The following is a 20,253-nucleotide window of genomic DNA, read 5'->3' on the forward strand; positions in this document are numbered from 1 at the left end:
GACGAGGCTTAAAGCTCAGACCCCTGATTCATTTAAAAGTAGCAATTAAGCAGTAACAAGTTTCCTATCAACAGGAAAACTATTACAGACACGCCTAGCTGAATAGCTAATAACAATACATGCACGCCACAAAAAATATAGGCCTGTGTTGCAACTGAGCTTGTTGTGAGCGGTGCAAGACATGTTTGGGTAGTTTCTCTGGTCCAGCTACTTATTGCAAATAAAACAATGGGACTTGAGGGCTTAGAGTCCATTGTTTGACTGAGGTGTGCATCTTTGTTTGTTTTCTGCATGGCGAATACCCTGTGTGAGCTTGTGTCTACCATGGCACCGCTACAATCTGGGTAATTACAGTGCAAACAAGCCGGGCACCGGGCCGAACAGAGAGTCTTGCATTCTGGGGCTCATTGACTCACTGGGTGTGCTCAGTGTCTGATCAATCTCAGTTAAGGCTCACTTCTTGACTTCTGGTTGCGTAATGAGGTTGTCACAAGCATCATTCACAAAATACAGACAGCTCATTTCGGGGAGAGAGGAGGATAATATTATAAAAGCAACGAGGGACAAAATAGAAAAAGGGAAGTTTTGTGAGAAAATAAATGGCCCTTGAAGCTTTCTGACAAAAAAAAATAAAAAAACAAGGGATGGTTTTTTTGTTGTCAAAAAAAGATAAGTATTGGAATCAACGCTACGGGAAGGGACCGGAATCAATTTATTGTGCAATAAAGTCACTACATACATTATCTAGTACCTCAAAAGAACAACAAATTTAGAATCATGTCTGTCTTCAAGTGTGAAAATGCAAACAGAGCAACAAAGCGTGATGTTTGATTTCTTTGCTAAAACACCCTTTATGGAGACACGTCAAATCTGCACGCGCCTTTAATTTGCTGTTGGCATAAAGCGTGACGTAGCAGTATGCAAGTTTACAAAAGCTTTATTCTGACGACTGTGGCTAATGTATGCCGACCACCCAGGGTAAAAGGAGCAAAGTGAGGCTATGCTAAAAAGAAACAACAAACAGCAGCCTGCTTGGCAGCATGCCTCGTTAAGCTACCATGGAGAGATAATTCCTCTCAAGTCGACACACACTCCCACTCGCCACAATGACCTCAACACAAGGATGATGTCACAGCTCTCCATACATCCTGTTTAAGCATGACCAGCAGGGCCCTCATTTTCCCTGGTAACCCAACACGAGTAGGTTGCACCACACAGATACGCTCTGAAATGCATGAAGACTTCCCTCCTGTAGAGCTGCCTCGTATGTCCTCTGCGCCTCAGACATCAGCTGGCTTTATCAGAGGAGACATTGGCGCATACTCTCAAATCACCGGGACAAAAAAGGTGTAACGAACTTGAAAATGTCAAGCCCTCTTGCTATTAACCTAGTGCATCGATCCAGCAGAAACAAAAAGACTGCTTATGAGCTGGTGTGTGCGGGGGGGGGGGCGGCACCCAAGCGATTAGAGTGCTATTAGCCTTGGTTACATTTGTAGGGTTCCCACTTTGAAAGTGAATTGTTTAGCAATCTGTATGCTTTATTTGCCTTTTAAAGGTGGTCTCCAAAATCTGCAATGCCCATGGTATTCTATTTTGGTTAAACTCTAACCTAATGGAGTAGAATTATCTGGTGTGTGCCGAGTAATGTATTACCTATTCCTCCAAGAGAGTTTCTAAGAGACTTGGATGCATACATGAATAATTTACAGAGTAATTATTTTCAAATCAGTGTGCAGGGATCTGAAGTGTGCTGCTTCACTATCATACATGACAGATGCCCTTTAGATGTGTACATCTAAAAACTGTGGCAGTTATACGCTGAAGAATGGTGATATTCACAGTTGTTTCTGAAGTTCACAGCAGCAGTGCTACCAAGCAAAATCAATTACATTAACACTTAATCAAGCATTTTTATGAACATATACACAAGTTTTGCTGGAGACGGGATAATGGTCTTCTTAGTAAAACCCCAATTTTGAAGCAAAAATTGTCCTACAGTGAAGCATAAGCAATAATCCTTTCAGTTCTACTGACAGTGAGACAGGAAAGCTGTAATGAGAAACAGACAGTTTCTTTTCAGTGAAAGAGGTAAGCCTGAGGCCGAGGGAATCCTCACATCACAGAATCCCAACATTCCTCTGTACAACTTTCCAGCCATTATACCATCAGTGAAACAGGACTCATTCATACATAATGTTTCCAATTAGGAGCAGCCTCACCGCTGACAGCTAAGTCACTCTCTTCTCTCCTGCTGCCTGTCTTCCAGTGACGATTCTCCTCTCGCTGCCCTGCCCTGATTTAATTGTTTTCTGCTTTTCACAGAACAATTGTAATGTATGGATTTGTCAGAGCCAATACACCAGATTGTTTTCAATTCAATAAAGCAATAAGGCAATGGAGATAGGTGGGAGCATAGCAGGAACAGTGGGCGGAATGGGTTCTGAAAATACAACTCTATCTCAGGACTGATGGGTGAAGCTTCTCACACGACATCTATTATGATACCATCTGAAATTCTGACTCAGTGCCCCTGCTATCCCCGAGTGTTTACACCTGCAGCTTAGAGAAGTTTAAATTGTACATGCAAATCAGAAAGGGTTATAACTGACAGGGTAGGTTTACCCCTGAGCAAAGGCGCAGAAAGACCTGAATTGATGAGGTGTCGTGACATTCACTAATGAACAGCAAGCACTCACAAGTTGAAAATTATGCATTTTTTTAAAGTTTACTTGTCACCGTCAATGCCCCTGCGCTCGACTAACATCCATCTTACTCTGTTGCTTGCTTTATTTCACCATGAACTTGTATAAACAAGGGTATAAAAAATCAATACTTCCTGAAGGAGAGGTCAGCCCCACCTCTCTCACTAATTAGCTGCATATTGGAGAATATTGATGTTTTGCAGGGCCATGTTCTACTGAACTCTAAAGGAAGTAAAGTGGGATCAACCTGTGACAGCATGCGATTGCATAACTAACATGCTCACATCATGACAATTTGCAATGAAGAACATTATAATTTTGCAGTCCTGTGGTCTTCCCTCTACCACCACCGATGTGTCTCTGTCTCATCTATATATAGTTTTTTAGAAGTATTTGACAACATAAATGTTTTTTTAGTATGTACAGTATTACAGTAATACAGCAATACTAAAGTACAGATATGTACCTGACCAAAATGACAGCACAACAGCTCAATCTGGAAAGGCTTTCACATAACTGTCAAATATTGTTTGACAGATTTGGGCACTGATCTCCTTCATACAAGCTCAATGTGCCCAGTCTAATTTACACTCCTAATTTGGGCCCAGCACTCCCACTGATTTGTCTCAATAATGAACCCAATCCCTTATCTAAAGGCATGACGGGCTGTGCAGCTGATGACCTTCAGGTACTCGCAGCCGACTCACCTGCCCTCCTGGCAGAGGATGCCACCGGCCTCACATCTCAGATGAGAGAGGGTAACCAAGCGTTGCCACCATCCATCATCACATTACACACGTTGGCCTAGTTTAATGTCCTTTTCAGACTCGACTGGAGACACGCTGGGCCACACAGAAACATGGGAAGCAGCTAATTAGTCTATGCCAACAGCAGAGGTTCACCAGTCATTTACCACTTCAAGGGTGAAATCCTTCCCAGAGTGCTAATGAGGACTTTGTCCATCACAATTGTCTCATCCATTACAATTCTACAGCATCGTAATAATGAGCAGATAACAGAAGCATGGAGCTCTTCAGACTAAGAAGGAGATGGAACATTAAAATAATAACCGAACTAACAAGGAGGCAGAGGGAGGAGCGCAGCAACAGCAGCACTTTCTAAATACAGACCAATTCTTGAGCGAGTCCAACCTAAATGCTGAACCATTTCACCTACAAGGACAATTCTTTTGACCGCAGGGCAAACAGCTGGTGAGCGTGTGAAAGGTTATCGTGCTGAGAAGGTGTTGCAGTGTGGTGGATGAAGAGAGTGCAGGGAAATTAGAAGAAGAAAGCACTAGGGAAGAAGGACACGCACAAGCATATGTTTGAAGATCTAGCAGAGCCTAAGAGGCAGAAGGAAAGGGGGTTTTGCTCTCCACTGCAATGAACTGGCTGAAACGACTTTGTTTACAAAAAAATATGCAGTAAAATTATTCCAAAAAAATAGCGACTGTTTATTGGAAATGAAAAAAAAAAAAAAGAAACTGCAGCAGAAGCTGTTTTGCATGTTGTTCTAAGGGGACTCCCTGCAGTTAAAACAGTCTTTGAAGCAATTAACAAAAATTTAAAAAGCATCATGTGCCATGAGATGTTGTAATTTCTGATTATACACTATCCAATAAATGCATTATAATAACCCACTTTAGTCAACGAGGCATAAAAACACAGACAAGATGTTATGTCTTCAGTTTCTCCAGCCTTATATTTGTACTGCTTGCTTCGCCAAGACCTAAGCTAACACTGAAATCTGACAAAGCACGTCTCAGGATTTAGCTCAACCATTTCACAAATCTGTCAACCTAATTGTAAAGGATACAGAGAGAAACCCTGTAGGAAAGTGTCAAAAAAAAAGGGGGTGCAGCTGAACAAATGCACCACTCTCAGTTTCAGTGCAGCACGCCTGCCCGGTCAGCCATACAACTCCCGAACCACAGCAGACATTGGAAATTACTCTGGCTACCGCTCGCCGGGGTGATCGCCACCAGAGCTGACAGGAGCTCTGTCAGGACTACAGCCGCTAAAGCCATCAGCATTTCATCACCACGCTAAGTTGACAACACACTTGTTATTTTGTTTGATGGTTGGACAAGGCATGACATTTTCAGCACACTGCAGCTGGGCACCGGCAAAGACGACACAACATGAGTCTTGCAGGTAACAATGAGACATACCAGGTCTATTCTCCCTTGAGTTTGGGAGGAAGGGGAGCGAGGGATTTTTGCACCCACATGCTGGCATGGTTTATGAGTTACCGAGCCTCATTAAGGCTAAATACCCAGCCAGACTAGTTCCATTCACTAGTTCTAAATGAACTGTCAGAACATATCAGTGTTGCCAGAATGCAAGATGCTAAATGGGCAAATGCGTCCGTGTGTGTTTTTTTTTTTAATGCAGGTGAGAAATGAAGACAATCATCAGCGAATAAACTGCAGTTTATAATGAGCTAAATGCATTGTTATCTCAGCTTTGAGTAAGTGCACTGTTATGATGTCAAGATGACAAACTGTTAGATGTCCCCAACAAAATGAAATGTTGATGAAGGTGCTTGGCTGAAGTTCAGCAAGGTTTCTAAAGAGCTAATCACGAAATTTGACTGTGCGCATGGTATATACTCCGAGGCCACTTTTTTCGGTACACCTGAGCAATCTTATACACACTATTATCACAATGATGTGCATGGCTGTCATGATTATGGGATTTTAGTTGACGGTTAATTGTCATACTAATGACTGTAATTTATCTTTTTTTGTTCATTTTATGCCTCTATTTGTTTTACATTAGTTGTATTGGTGGTCCTGACCGCCACATTTTGCTGCAAATCCAACAAATATGCCTCCTGACATTTATTGGGTTCTCATTTGTCATTTAAAACCAAGAAGTGTCCATGGCAGTGCTGCGGCGTTTAGCTTTGCAACTAAATCTATGACAATAATGTTTACAGATGATCATCAAAACGCAGATGGTGGAACGTTAGAAGTTAAAGATCATGGGATAAACAGTTGGTTGTAAAGCTGATGATGTGTGATTGAAAGACGACATTTCCGTTCGTTTCATCCGGCTGTTCGCATACAGGAGAATGGAATCTAGGGAGTTCTGCAAAATGATCACAATCAGCTCAAACAATAGCGATGGGGATATTATGCAATAACTCGGACAGCCCTAATGATATATATAATTGCAGGAAGTTTGGTGGGTGTTCAGTTAAATTAGATTACATGTTTCAGCGTTTAAGTCACAGTTAGCGGTGGTGTTGTACTGCACAGCAATATATGTAGAGGTGTTGCAAATATTTAACTGAACTTTCAAATGCTGTAAAAGCAGAATATATTTGCAGGAGATTATACAGTTATAACGAAAAAACTGTCTTCTTAAATTTGCTAAACATCCTCTGCCATGAGGATAATCTGGAAAACCTTTTCCGCATATTTTTCGATATTACTTCTACCCTTTTCTTCTTTCCTTTTTTTTTTAAAAAAACAGGAATGGCAGGAATGGTGGGTTGCACAATCCCACATTGCTATGGTATCATTCAGTGCAGGAACCACAAATATATCTTCTAGTATTTTACCTTTCAGTATTGCTGTTCATTTGATGATCAGGTGCTGTATCTTTGTATTAAGTCTGCTTTTCACTTTACCTTGTACCCCAAGACTGTTGCTGTCTTCTTGGAGACAGTACTCAATACAAACAACACAAATACATGGGGGTCACAGCTTGTGACAAATTCTCGATTTTACTTAGTACTTATGTCTTCCAGAAGGGCAAACGCAGTCGTTCTGTTTTGAGACCTCGGTCTAACTAAGACAAGTTGAAGCAGAGTGAACTAACATGCCGGCCTGGTGCTACAAGATTGGTTGTCTTTCCTCCATTTCCTGTCCATTGCTCTGCAGCCCACTATCTAAAACTAACTCAAACACTGAGGAGTGGGCAGGTGGTAGTGGACTGAACAATGGAGTTTTTAGACTGTTTAGTGGGGACAGATAAGACTCTGGCTAAAAGTTGCGTGACACTTTTTGTTAATCTTTTTAAATGGACTGGATTTAAACAAACCAATGTGCAAATCAGTCATGTTTAATTCAGCTTTTTAACAGCAACATTTTACTATATGATACTGTAATGCATTTTATTTTGTTTTGCTTCTGGACGCCATAATAGCCGGTCCTTGATGTTTAATCCTTCCCAATGCTTTTTTAATTTTTTGGAATTTGTTCCCCATCCGTACAGCTCAACATGACTTAACAGAATGATTTTTCTGTCTTCTACTATAGAACTAAAATGACTTCATTAAGCAGTTTATTCATATAGTTACTCCTTACCAAAGTCAGTTGATACTATATCCTAATGTGGAAAGCATGTAACCATCAGCAGCAAGAACGCAGCGTGGCATATGGCCTGAATGGAGTATCCGTTCAACAAATCAATCGTTTTGTAAGTACAACTAACCTCTGTCTGAAATTCTATCTTATCACTTTGCCTCATATTGCCTTGCAAGAATATGAAACCCCTGCTCGAAATCTCAGATCGGTTTTCTCATCCACATAAGAAAGCGCTCTAAATTGCTCCTGGTGCCCATTAAAACTATCCCTGTGTACAGATAGTAATCCAATATCAGCCGTGCCGACCAAAGATACGAAAGATTCCTCTCTAGCCGAGGTACCAGACATGATGCGATAAGATCTGAGAACAGACTTGCAGGTCAATCTTCATAAACCTCTAATGTCATGAACAGACAATCCAGCTCGAGCGCTGAATTGCCATCAATTATTTTTCATACAAGAGGGGGCCGTACACCTGTCAATCATTCGACTCCAAAGTGAGGAATGAAATCATTAATTAGGTCAGATAAGTGACAGCTAATGTCACATTCCATCATCATTGCATATCAATATTTTGTACTCCACACCACAGACCTTCTCAGTCATACATGTAAATTTGAGACAACAAATGGAGTCAGAAACCACTTAGTCCGTAAAGGGTTTAGATTACATTAATGAAACTGCCTGTGTGGACAAGTTTATCAATCATTCAACTATCTTATCACCTTTAGCGCAGCCACAAGCTTGGAGTCACTCTCTTATCTCACTAATCCGGATAACTTCAGCACTGAGTCCGTGAAGGCAGCAGGGATAAATTAGTTTACTCCTACACTGATTGGATTAAAAGCCAGGAGTGGGCCTCGACCCCCTGGCCTCTAATGCGAGAGCCACCAGCTGCTCAGCTTAAATGAACATGTCAGCTTAAATGGAAATAAATAACTAAATAAAACTTGATTTGATCCCTTTCTCACCCAAGTTTTCCAGAAAAGCTGATGATGTTTGACTTAATTGGCTCATACTATAGAAAACCCTGCTGTGATTTTATGGCTCCTTTATGAGGACTGTTTATTCGCGATGACTCAACTCCTCTATCACACATCAAGACAGCCGCATTTTATATGACAGCTGACTCAATAGTAATCTGGTGCAGGTTAAATGCGAGCCTCTGGATACCGCTGGCTGCGTTGCATGCCTGGAGAGTTGACCCATCATGACTGCACCACTTCACAGAAGCAGCAGCCACAACCATAAGGTGGCTCACCGATTAAAACTGGGCTCTTGACAGCGCGTTTGGGTCTTTTGTAAAACATGTCCTGCCAACGGAGGCTACATGCTTGAATGTATCCCACTGCAGCTTCATAAACACAAGTCCGGAAGCATAGTTGCCACACTGCAGTGAAAAGACTCACAAATGAATACAGAAGCTTGGCTGTCACAAAGTGACAGGCCCGTGTCAGGAGCTGCAGCAGCAACGCTCCAATGGACGATACAATATGACAGACAAACAAAACTACAACCTGATGAGATAAAATGAAAACTTATTAGGGCCAACTCTGCTGAGACACACTGAGCTGCAGCTTACACTGTTAAATCATTTAGTGTTTAAATAGACCTACTTATTTTGGAAGAGGGCAGAATATTAGCTCTGCACAGCCTTCAATTTGTTCATCGTACTAGTGGGCAACGGCAGCAGGGTTTAGCGTGGAGATATGGGCCGAGTGTCTGTTCTGACAGGTACTTAACCTCTACCCTGGCTTGTTTCACAGGATGGAGAGGCCTCATTTAATTTCACAAGGCTTGTGGCAAGCACGCAAGAGTTTGTATAGCTAAGGGGGGAATAAAGAAGTAAAAACATGAGAAAGCAAGAAAGTCAAAAAAAAAAAAAAAAAGAAAAACCGGAAAGGAGTGTGTCGTGCAACAAAAGACGGCTCTCAAAATATCACAGCAGTGCTCCTAGCTACTGTAAAGGGGGCCGTGCAGTCCTGGGTTGCAATGACTTCCTCATTCTTTCGTATTCAGGTCCATCCTGTGCTTTCACCTCCCTCCTCATGCAGCTGCTGTAAAGACTCCCAGTTTCAGCTGAGGGGAGAAGTGAGTGTCACAGAGGCTGGAACAAGCCGTGCAACTATCGCTCTGTAGTGACAGTTCTGTAAACACAATTACCTTCCTGTGTGTGTGTGAGCTTTTTTTTTTTTTTTTTCCGAGGCTGCATCTACTGCTACAGTGGCCGTGTAAAAGGACCTGCATCAGCTTGCAGGAAAACCCAGGATCTCCCAGCTGAATGGGGAAACACCCGCAGGGAGGGGAGAAACAAGCAGGCTGGGCTGGAGAGTCTGACATCATCTAAGTGTCCATGTTTCACTGAAGCCTCATATGTGTGCATGAATAAACAGTGAGTGTGTTTCTGCACATGCACACAAACACACACTCCCTCTATCTCTCTCTGAAACACACACACACACACACACAACTGTAGTTTTCCTCTCTATAGCTCTGGACAGATATTCATTATTCTGAGTTTCTGCTGCTGCTGCTGCACCACCACACAGACGCTGCAGTTCACACACCATGTAGAAGCAAAGAGACGAGGGGGAACCTTTTAAAAAAAATTTGCAGACAAAAAAAGAAGCTCATCACACCAAACATCCTCATTGCAATAGCACAAGAATATATATATACATATATATAAAAGACAACCCATCCGTGGCCGTGCGTAATCAAACCAATCCCACCACGTATCTACTGCAGATACTCACAAATAATCCAAAACCTTAAAGACAGATCTCATTCGAATTCACGATCAGAATAGCTGCAACAAAAAAACAAAGACATTACGCCTGCAAAGTTGAAGGACGCGGGAGGAATCGGGAGATTAAACGTGAAAAGGCGAGTGTCTGGAGGCTAGTTACAGTAAACGGCGGGGCAGCGCCAGTGGGGTGTCGATGGGCTTCAGCAAGTGCTCCAAAAAAAAAAAAAAAAAAAAAACTGCATTGCCTCTGTCAAAAAAAAAAAAAGCTCCACGTCCCATCGTGGATTACAACCACCAGGACACATATCATGACTCATCTCGTGCCTCACCTTTCACTTGAAGCTCAAGGAAAAAAAAAAAAAAAGACATGAACGGAAAATCTTGAGGCTAGTTAGCTTTACTTCCTTAGCCAGCCAGCGCCAGCAGCCACCGCTGCCTTCTCTCCGGTCCAAGCCTGCCCGCCCGGTCCTACACCCCTCTCCTGCCTGCGCGCTTTTTTTTTTACGGAGACGTCCTGGGACTTACCGGTCTTATGTGTTGATGGTGTCGCTGTGAAGACACAACAAGTGCGGGGAGGCTGCCGGCCCCCGCTCCGCTGCTCCGGGACAACAGGAGTACTGATCTGCACACTTTCGCAGCCATCTCTGTAGTGAAACCTCGCCGGGAAGGAGACTGCTGCGGGCAGGACCGAGACGCACCGAAGGGAAGAGGGGAGGGTGGTGGGCGGGTTGCGGGGCTGGACTACGGCTTCGTACACATGCCCAGTGTTGCACCAGTATGCGAAGATGAGACACTTTTGTACGGGCTTAATTCAAAAGCAAACATATGCACACGCACTGCATTTCACTCGCCTGCCTCACATGCAAAACATCCGTCAGCCAGCTGCTCTATTGGCAGCCACAGAGGTGTCATTATAATAAATGGATTAAAAATCACTCTCACTTTCCACGCTAATCTCACCCACAATCTCATGTGACACTACCTCTGTGGAAGAATACACCAAAATATAAAACATGGTGTGGTAAATTATACAGGTACACTAATTAAATGCATGGCTGCAAAATTTAAAAAAATAATAATGATTTGCTGATTTAGATCAACCCTTTAGGTTGCAAGTATTATTTTAATGGGCTCCACTGACATAATAATGCTGGTAGATGCATCAACTTAACATTGCATGTAATTTAAACTCGTTTTTTGGCGTTAGCTGGTTTAGAATTAAACTTAAGTTAACGTCAGGACCATTTCAGATGAACAATCAAAAATATCTTTGATTGTAGAGGGAAAACTGCTTCCCCTAACTTAACCCTATTCAGGACTTTTGGGGTCTTTTGGACCCCAGGCCATTTGGTTTAGGTGACAGGTATTGTTCTTTTTTATTTTTGAAGATTTTTTTAAAATATAAAGACAGGGACATTTGTCATGCATTTGGAACCAATAAATATATCAATTTACCAGAAAATTGATTTAACATAGTATAAAAGTCTATATTGAATACCTACAAATATTTTGCACATATTCTTTCTTGGTGTCCAATGGACCCTGAAAGACCTTCTACGTGTGGCAACATCCATCCATCCATTATCTATACACCGCTTAATCTTCACTATGGTTGCGGGAGGACTGGAGCCTAAATAGGGTTAAACTCTTTTTTTTTTTGCATTAGTTGATTTAAAACTAAATTTAAGTTGATGTAACTTAATGAAATTTTCTTCACCTTCAGTTCACGACTTCAAATCTCCTATCCTGTCTTAACATGTCTGGACCATTTCAGACGAACAATCAAAAATATCTTTGATTGTAAAGGGAAAACTGCAGAGAGATTAATTCGCAAAATTGACAGTTGCATATCTCTCTTCAATGTTAAGAAAGTGTGATATGACCTTCGACGCACAGCCAAGTCTTAACTTCCCCTAACTTAATGTTGTTTGTAGGTTGAACATCATTTCATCAGAAGTGTCGCAACTCACAAAGACTGATGCAAGCTGTTGTGGGTTTTTTTCTTGTGATTGTTTTTTAGGTTAAACATTATTGTATTGCATTAGTATTGTATGTGGTAGTATTATAGGTATTGATTCAACAGGAGATTAAAAATCACAGGCCCTTCCTCAGTATCGCTTATTATAGGCGTAGCTGCCAATCTCAATAGTAAAAGACACATAGGCAAATAAACTGTAGCACTAGAAACTCAGCATTGACTTACATTTTCAGAATCACTTTAACATTCTATTGAGTTGTTAAAGGTTTTTCTAACAAAACAGTAACACTGAATTTTTAAAATTTTTTGCATCAGAGCTACAGCCTAAGGCGTACAGCTTTCTGATCACTTTTCATTGCTTGTTGCTTCCATTTGTTAAGGCATGTTGTCATCTAACAGGTACAGAATGTGTCCATATCTGTCTGTAGCTGTATATCCACTTGCTCAACCATTACTCGAGCAAAGTGTGACACTCAGTGCAGAGCCGACTTTCGCTTCAAAGAATTCCAACTATCTTGAAATATAACTTGTCTGAATGTCTCGCCGTCACTGGCCACACCAGCTATTCCTCTGTGTCTAATCTTAGCTTGTCCTTCAGTCATACTTGTGACTCTGTCCCAAAAAAAGAAAACCGACAAGATCAAATCTAATTGAAGTGATCTTCAGTGACTTTTAAACAACATTGGCTGCCTTGGAAACATTTCAATGCCTTTCAGAGCTTTTGTTCTGTCCCTTAAATGGCAGATCATGAGGACAAACAGTCCAGTACAAGGTGCTATGTTTTCTCAAGAATCAGTCAACCACTGAAAATTCACGTAATAGGAGTGGTAATGGGTCTGTTTGGTCAATGAGTGTCGAGGAGACACCCCTCAGTGGAATGTAACCTGCTCTCCTTAATCTTTGACCAAGCCTGCCATATAATGCCATCTGCCACACCTGTATTGGTCAAAGGAGAAACCAGATAACATACAGTAACTTTGGAACTATGAATATACAAGACCAAACACGTTGTCTAACTTTCAGTGGAGTGATTTATATGACAACATGGAATCCTATCTTAACTTGAACTTCAAAGAATAAAAAGCCAACAAATAAAGAGATAAGATAAAAAAAGCAAGCAGGGATTTGATTGTTTTGTTGTCAGTTGTGCCTCTCCTGTGTTTGTTTGTGAAATACAGTAGTAATATGTCATCGCTCCTGAACTCATCCCAGTTCCTTCTGTACTTCTTCAGGTGCAGTGCATCAGCCTGTGTGGGCGATGCAATTTAAATGCAAATTCTCAGCCATGGACAAGGACCTGCTTAAAGCCTGAAGGCTGCATCGATTCACGCAGGCAAATTTTTGTGTGGTGCAAAATACTACTGGCACTGACACACACAAAGCTTTACACCGCTACTGTAACCGTAGCTTGGCAGTATGCATTTGCACGTGATGTGTCAGCAGTGTAAACAAAAGAAGTTGCAGAAAGGTGAAAAAAAAACCTGCAGGTGTTAGATTTCACTGAGTCTTCTATGAGAGAATGTGTCTGATTTTGTTTGCTCTCCAAATAGCATTTATAGTGCTAAATCACTGTAATCAGCTCATAAACAGAAGCCTTACAAGGGCTAAATAGCTGAGCATTCAGATCTTCACATCTCAGTTTGTTGAAATGTAATGTGAGCTACATGCCTCATTTTTACTATAACTGCAATTTTTTTTTTAAATCGGCGCGACAGCGACTCGTTGTCCTACTTTTCATGAGTCATCATCACCAAGTTCCCAACATAAAGATAAACAGTAACAGTGCAGATACAAGACAACAAGATCACAAACTAGTGTCAACACTGCTCTTAAATGCTGTTGAGTCCATGAATATATCTCAGGCCACTCTGAATTGAAAAAAAAAATATCTCAAGGAATTCACAACTACAGTCAAATGTTAATTTCAGGTAGATTTTAATTCAAATTATGCCTTATGAATTCAAATTAAAAAGGGTGTTCTGAATTGGACATGTCAAGTCTGCACAAATCTAGATTTAAGCAGTTCAAATATAATCTCTGCTGACACTAATCTTTTTTCACGGTTGTCCTCCAACTGTTAAAAAAAACAAACTCTTCAAGAGATAGTCCTGCTTGTAACCACTTTCTGCATCCCTGTCTCAAGGTCATAATGATGTGGATGAATTGAACAGAGTACAAAATGAGGTGTGTATGCATGCCTGGTTGCATATGTGTGCATACACAGGTCTCTGCATGATTGAAATGTTACCGAGCAGCCTGAAAGAGTTCGACAAAAGAGGTAATGCCCAAAGCAAGCACGCATGGGTGTGTAACTTCTATTTCATCACACCACCAATCAGGTGCTAGGTAAAACAAACACAGCCCTTGCTCGGCTCGGAGTGTGTGTTCTTTCTCATGCACACACGGAAGCTCATAGACACCACAAAGTGATCTGACTGCTGTAACTGGAGCCAGCTTTTGTCTGCAGGTCTTTACTTGAGCCATCTTTTCACTATTATACAGAGGCACAGACGGTGGATCAAGTTTCATCATAGCTCTTATTCTGCAAAAAAGGCTAAACTGGGACTTGTCATGGGTGCACAAAAACTGCTGTAGCTGCAGAAAGCAAACACTGCCCTATTGATTTACAAGTGTGTTCTTAATGTAGCACTCGACAGTAAGACACCTTCTAAAACCAAACACGAGCCACAGAGGTAGCAACGCTGTCTGCATTAAAAACAGTTATTAAAAACAGTTGAGCTTCTGCAGGCCCCGTCTTATCTCTGGCTCCACCTTTGCACTGCCACAACAGTAGGATGGCTTTAATCAACATGCATTGTTATCGTATTGCTGCGACACCGCAACATGAAGGCTTTAAAGTAAACGCCTTTAACTAAGTCGACATGTTTGACCTTCAACCCAAATTCAGTGTAGCAGGACATTGAACCCTAAATGTAACCAGATGCCTCAGACATGGTGACAGGTCTAAAAACACTGGTCATGACCCACTTAGCTATTCCTATCCAGCTTCTTCAAGATATTTGCATATGTATGCCAAATTTTAGAGTGCTGGTTAGTTAGATTAATAAAAGACTGACATAGCGTCCGTGCATGAGATTAATGGCTTTGAATTAGAGAAATATGCACTACCATTGTGGACTCCTAGGGCCATGCTGAGGTTATTTTTGTTGCAAAGCTGTTCACATTCAATACAAAATTTCAATAGTTGACAATTACACATTGAGGTATTCTTGTGATAAATTGCTCACATTAATGAACCATGCGCTGGAGAGCTGCAGGCACAGTTAGGTAGCCTCCCTTATTAAAAAGTGAGGAACAGAGAAGAGCGAGACGGAGTACAAAGACAAATGGTGAGAAAAGACAGAGATTAGAATGGATAAAAATTTGTAATAGAGATCAGAAATGCCGACATTAGCTGTGGTGTTTGTACTGGATATTAAAGTGCTTCACTGTTAAAGTAATGGAAACTTCACTGAAAACATGTATGAGCCATAACAAGCTCGGAGAAAGCAGTCTCAGAAAACTGCCCACGCCCTTTGACCTCTTTGACCACAGGTCCATTTGTTATGGTCATAGATGCATTGATTGAGCAATATATTGAAAAAATGCTCAGATTCTGGTCCCACACGTGAGGACAGGGTTCCGTTTTTAAATACAATCAATGAAATTCGTCTTATATATCACGAATCCTCAAAGGAGATACACTTGGCTCAGTTTTCACTAATTTAAAACTTATAAATCAATCTAAAGCCATTAAACCTCCTTGAATTATGCATTGCATTCTCCAAAGTGTCACGAGAATTTGATGATCTGATCCAGTAGAGTAATGCAAGGACTGGAGTCTTTGCGTTGTGTAGCTTAAGAGAAGTTCATTTACCAAAGTGGCATTAAAAGGAATGCATTGCTTTAAACTGCATGCTAAACAGTTTGAAATACACGTAGAGGAGGAGCCCCAGACACACCATGATAAAGCAGGTATATTTTTCTAACATGTCTCCTCCCATCTTTAAGACTGAAGATATGTGCATTTACTGGTCTAATTGCATGCATGTGTTAACTTGTGGGTTTAGATTTCTTTGTGTAGCCACTCTTTTGATGATCATGATTATATGTTCAAAATATACACAAATTGATTACATTTTGACATTCCACGCATTTCTACAAGGTGTCTACTGGTGTCAGCTGAGCAGCTTTGTCTTTTATCTCCAGTTTATGCATAACATCATTGGTGTTGATGTAGGGTTGCATCAAGCAGAAATGTACGCTTTGACATGTGTATTCAAGTCAGCAGTTATGACTGGCATACTGTGAAGAAGCCAGTCATTCAGATCTGTGCTATTTTTAAACTGCAGCTCTGTCAGGAGATGCCTGATTGACAGCAGAGATTCCCCATCTCCCACTGGCTATGGTATTGGAAATAATGTTTCTGTAAACCAGAAATTGAGCTGTCAGAGCTGCGTTTAAGTCTATATTTCCAAATACACCGACACACAACAGTTTATCTCTGTCAAAGCATTTTTGATATGCTAAATCAATCCATTTTATATGTAAACCGACACAGAATCATTCTATTTATTATGGAAATGATGTTTTCTAACAAAAAAAAATGCAACACCATTCTCATTATAGTGGTGGTAATGGCCTGTTCTGAGTGTAACACCTCGTTGTGGTGAAAAACCGCTGAACAGCAGACTTTAAAGTGACTATTCGACGTGACGCCATGACATGATTTGATTTTGTGCTACTTACACAGTAATTGCATCTCCGGTAATGGTGGGAGGGGGTCCGTCTGAACTTCACGGGGCGGGATGCGGAGGTTGCCCCACCCCGCTGTCTGCACCGCCGCTGCTGCCAACACGGAACTGTTGGCGCTGTGCTCCTCCATCTCTGCACACAGAGGAGGGGAAAGACGTTCTCCGAAACGCCTGAGACGTTATCGTTTTTTGGACTGACGGGCTTCGGTCTTCGTCGTCGCTAAAGTGAGTAACCGTGTCTGTAGTTGGCTTTAAAACAACTGTCCGGAGAAACAGCTGCTAACTATCCGGTCAAACGGCAGTTTCCTGAGCTAACAGTTGACATTTATCCTAGCGCTTAACTGCTAGCTAGCTAGCTAGCTAGGGCTAGCTGCCCTACCAAACAATCACCTGGCTGCTGGGCTCCATAGCTAGACAGTAACACTGACAAGTAGTACAAGGTTACTGTTGACGTTAGAAACATGAGTGTTATTACTGGTTAGCCGCCAGGTCACCGCTAACTTTGTGTTTTTTGCATGCTGTTGCAACGAAGTTAAGTTACGGCTAAAAACAAAACACCGAGGTCCATGTGCATCATAGGGACAACTCTGGGGCTCAGGTTTATGTTGTAACTTGTCAAATATAACACGAACATAGCCTTTAATTTCGTTCCTAACAGCGTTCTTGAGCTTTCTGTATTGTTAGCTGACATTAGCTAGCTGTTGTCGACGACAGTCTGTGATGTAAATATTGACGACCCCAACTCACTCATGGTAAACTAGACAGATAGATACATGCAGAATATATAGAAACAAGTGGATAGAAAAAATATAACTGTGCAAAAGTAAGGTGCAAATCAGTGCTATTGGTAATGTGCAAATAATCAGAGATGTCTGTTTAAATAAGTATTATATCTCTGTGAGGAGTTGAAGATCTAAATATTAATATCAGCCACACCCCACACAAAAAACGGTGGTGTAACTTCTGGCTCCTAATCTGATTTTCGTTGATGTTAGATGTAAAGGTGACACTAGGGGGGACTTTAAATGGCTTTTTTAAATGGATAAGTGTTGTGCTAACTTCTGCTCAAAAGATTTGTTGTTGTTGCTCGTTTTACATGGGAACGGTATGAATCCTGCAGGTACACCTTTAGGTGTCTATGACCAACATTTAAAAAATTATTATTTTTTTTTTAGAAATCTTGGGGTCCCACAGTAATTCTATTAGCTTACCAATATATGTCTCCTTTAACATTTTATATCTGGTTAAACCCTAACCAGTTACCAACAGCACACACTCGCTTAACACTTGGGTTTATAAAGTTGATGTTCTAGTTGGACAGAGATTGTAAATGGCTTATGATCGTGTCTAGCCAAACTTCAAAAATGACTTCCCTTCAAGTATTATAGTCTATCATCTGTTTGATCACTGTATTGGATTTTATTATCCTTTGATAACTTTGTGGTAAATATCCCAATAGTTAGTCAGTCTACTCAGATGTACTAATTGTCACATTTAATTATTGAATCAACTTGTCACAACGTTATCATAAGTTGTGCCCAAGTTACAGGCATCCATAATGATCTATGCAATGTCCAAAAGTGTCTAAGATGATGCACTGAGGCAAACATGAACACTTACTACTGGTTCTCCATACAATAATCCCATCTCTATGTTTGTGTTTACTGCATGGAGTTAGAAGTCACCACCTAGCAGCAAATTAATTGTCAAGTCTGCTATTGTTTGAAAGGAATGCATTGTGAGTTCCACCAGAAGTCATACAACATCATATTAAATGCCTGAAGCAACTGAGGTGACCCTGCCCTTTCTCTCTCAGGACGTTTTTGTTCTTAAGATTTAAATCATCAAAATACCAAGTTCACACATATATACTTGTGTTTGTCTTCTGGGAAGGTCAGAATATCACTGTAAGCTAGTTGAGAAAGTACAATAGTGTTGATTTACTGAGTCCCTGGTCAGTTCCAGTGTTCAGTGTTCCTGGTTTAAAGGGCTGATTGTGTAACTTGTTAGACTGAATGTTTTTAAAATAAGGAAAATGTAAACACTAATCTATGCTTAACAAGGTTGCATGCTTTATTCTCAGATTTATAATGTAGTACTACTTGGCTGTGGTTTATTGTGTAATTAGGTGATCTGATCAATTTTCATATGTCCTGATAACACATTTTAAAAACCCTCATCAGATAGCCATCACAACTACATGACTGTATTATATTGTCTGTTTGATGATGTGTTAAACATGCCAAACAGTATCATGGGTACACCTAATATTGTGTCTGTTGCTTTATAGATAAAATAGGTGGATAAAAGTGACTTGATGATAATTGTGTTTCATTGTCTTCTAAGGACACACCTCGTAAAGAACCACTTTGAGAAAGCTTTAATAAGTCACACCACCATGAACACCATTATGTCCACCAGTGACCCTTAAAATTGTTCCCACTTTTTCGGTTCATTACCCACCTATATGAAAATAGAGTGCATTGTATATCGTACTGTTCACTAACAGCGGATGGTCAAAACCTCTGATACATTTAGGTTTACACCTCATGTTGCTTGCTTTTTGTTGTTTTATGAGCATAAGAAATTGTTGGGGCTTCCTTCAATCAGACCAAATTCTGTTCTGTGAGAGTCATCATGTGATGTGACCAAAAGCAGGGGGGGACAGGAAATAGCATGGGTTAGGTTGCAACTGTGATGTGCAGAAGCCATTGTGGCTAACAGGTTAACAATAGCAGCCCAAAAAGTTTACACTATTAACTTCCATCACGGTCCTTACACTTACTGCAGCCAAACAGCATCTCTTTTTTTCTGCTTCTTGTATTATATTATTTTTCTGTCTAGTTATAAAATAAGAATATACAGAAACAATCCTCCATGAATGCTTTCTTAAATTGCCTCAACATTGGAGAGCCACATGATTTTGTACGACATGGTTGAGATGATTGAAGCTAAGGAGGTGGTTCATTTCTCAGCCAGAGGCAAATGTGTCTACGTCACATAGACTTGAATGGGAAGTGAATTTCGGTCTGACTGCTCCATTACTCTGTGAAAATGGATGGCACACATGAGGAGGTTGTGGTTGTAGTATGGCTCACTACTTTTTATTCAAGGTAGTTTTCACATTCCCACAGCCCCATTCCTGACCAAAAAAAAAAGTTCTGACAGAACGGCACTGGCATGTCGTATCTGTAAAAAATGTATTTTCTGTACAAGCTCCAACCCTTCCAAATGGGAATTTCACAGATTATGGACAACTTTCCCTTTTGAAAATGAGTTATTTCGAATCAGTAGACATGTTTCAAAGATTTAGGCATGCATTAAGCACAGTAGCTCAAGTAAAGTGGTCCTCAGCTGGCAGATACAAGTCCAAGAGATCAAGAAAAACAAATTTCTGTTTTATGTTTGTCCTGCTGCATTTTGTGTCTTATGCAGACTCATCTGGCATATGTGTGTGCAGTTGTGTCACACTTGGCTTGGCTTGACTGGGACAGAGATGAAAAAAAATCTGTCATTGTACATAAAACCTCTCATCACAGTCTCTCAAGTCAGCATGTTTGAAATTATTCAGAAATTATGGCCTCAGTTCTTTATTTGGCTTAGCACAAAAAAGCCTCATAACTCTATTTCATAATGCAGGTCAGAAGCAATTAATTCCTACAAGACTTGTCCAACTTACCAGTATTAGACAGCACAGAATGCTGCTACAATGTCATGCATGTGAGTCAGTAACTCCTCATTTCGAAAAC

At 40.9% G+C, this 20,253-nt stretch overlaps 2 protein-coding genes across 6 annotated transcripts in view; one reads left to right on the plus strand and one right to left on the minus strand.

Annotated features, from left to right (window-relative positions):
- The window catches only part of LOC103358468 (calcium uniporter protein, mitochondrial-like), a 58,218-nt gene extending 47,777 nt beyond the window's left edge, over window positions 1-10,441 (minus strand). For both annotated transcript variants that reach the window (XM_008283449.1, XM_008283448.1), the window contains exon 1: window positions 10,298-10,441. In XM_008283449.1, the coding sequence (XP_008281671.1) occupies window positions 10,298-10,414 (117 nt within the window). In that variant the 5' untranslated portion in view covers window positions 10,415-10,441. The remainder of the gene's footprint in view (window positions 1-10,297) is intronic.
- A 6,184-nt stretch (window positions 10,442-16,625) lies between these two features.
- The window catches only part of micu1 (mitochondrial calcium uptake 1), a 34,090-nt gene continuing 30,462 nt past the window's right edge, over window positions 16,626-20,253 (plus strand). For all 4 annotated transcript variants that reach the window (XM_008283450.1, XM_008283452.1, XM_008283453.1 and 1 more), the window contains exon 1: window positions 16,626-16,729. The gene's annotated coding sequence lies outside the window, so the exon portion shown is untranslated. The remainder of the gene's footprint in view (window positions 16,730-20,253) is intronic.

The sequence above is a fragment of the Stegastes partitus genome, unplaced genomic scaffold (assembly GCF_000690725.1).
Source record: "Stegastes partitus isolate 25-593 unplaced genomic scaffold, Stegastes_partitus-1.0.2 Scaffold314, whole genome shotgun sequence".
Classification (NCBI taxonomy): Eukaryota; Metazoa; Chordata; class Actinopteri; family Pomacentridae; genus Stegastes; species Stegastes partitus.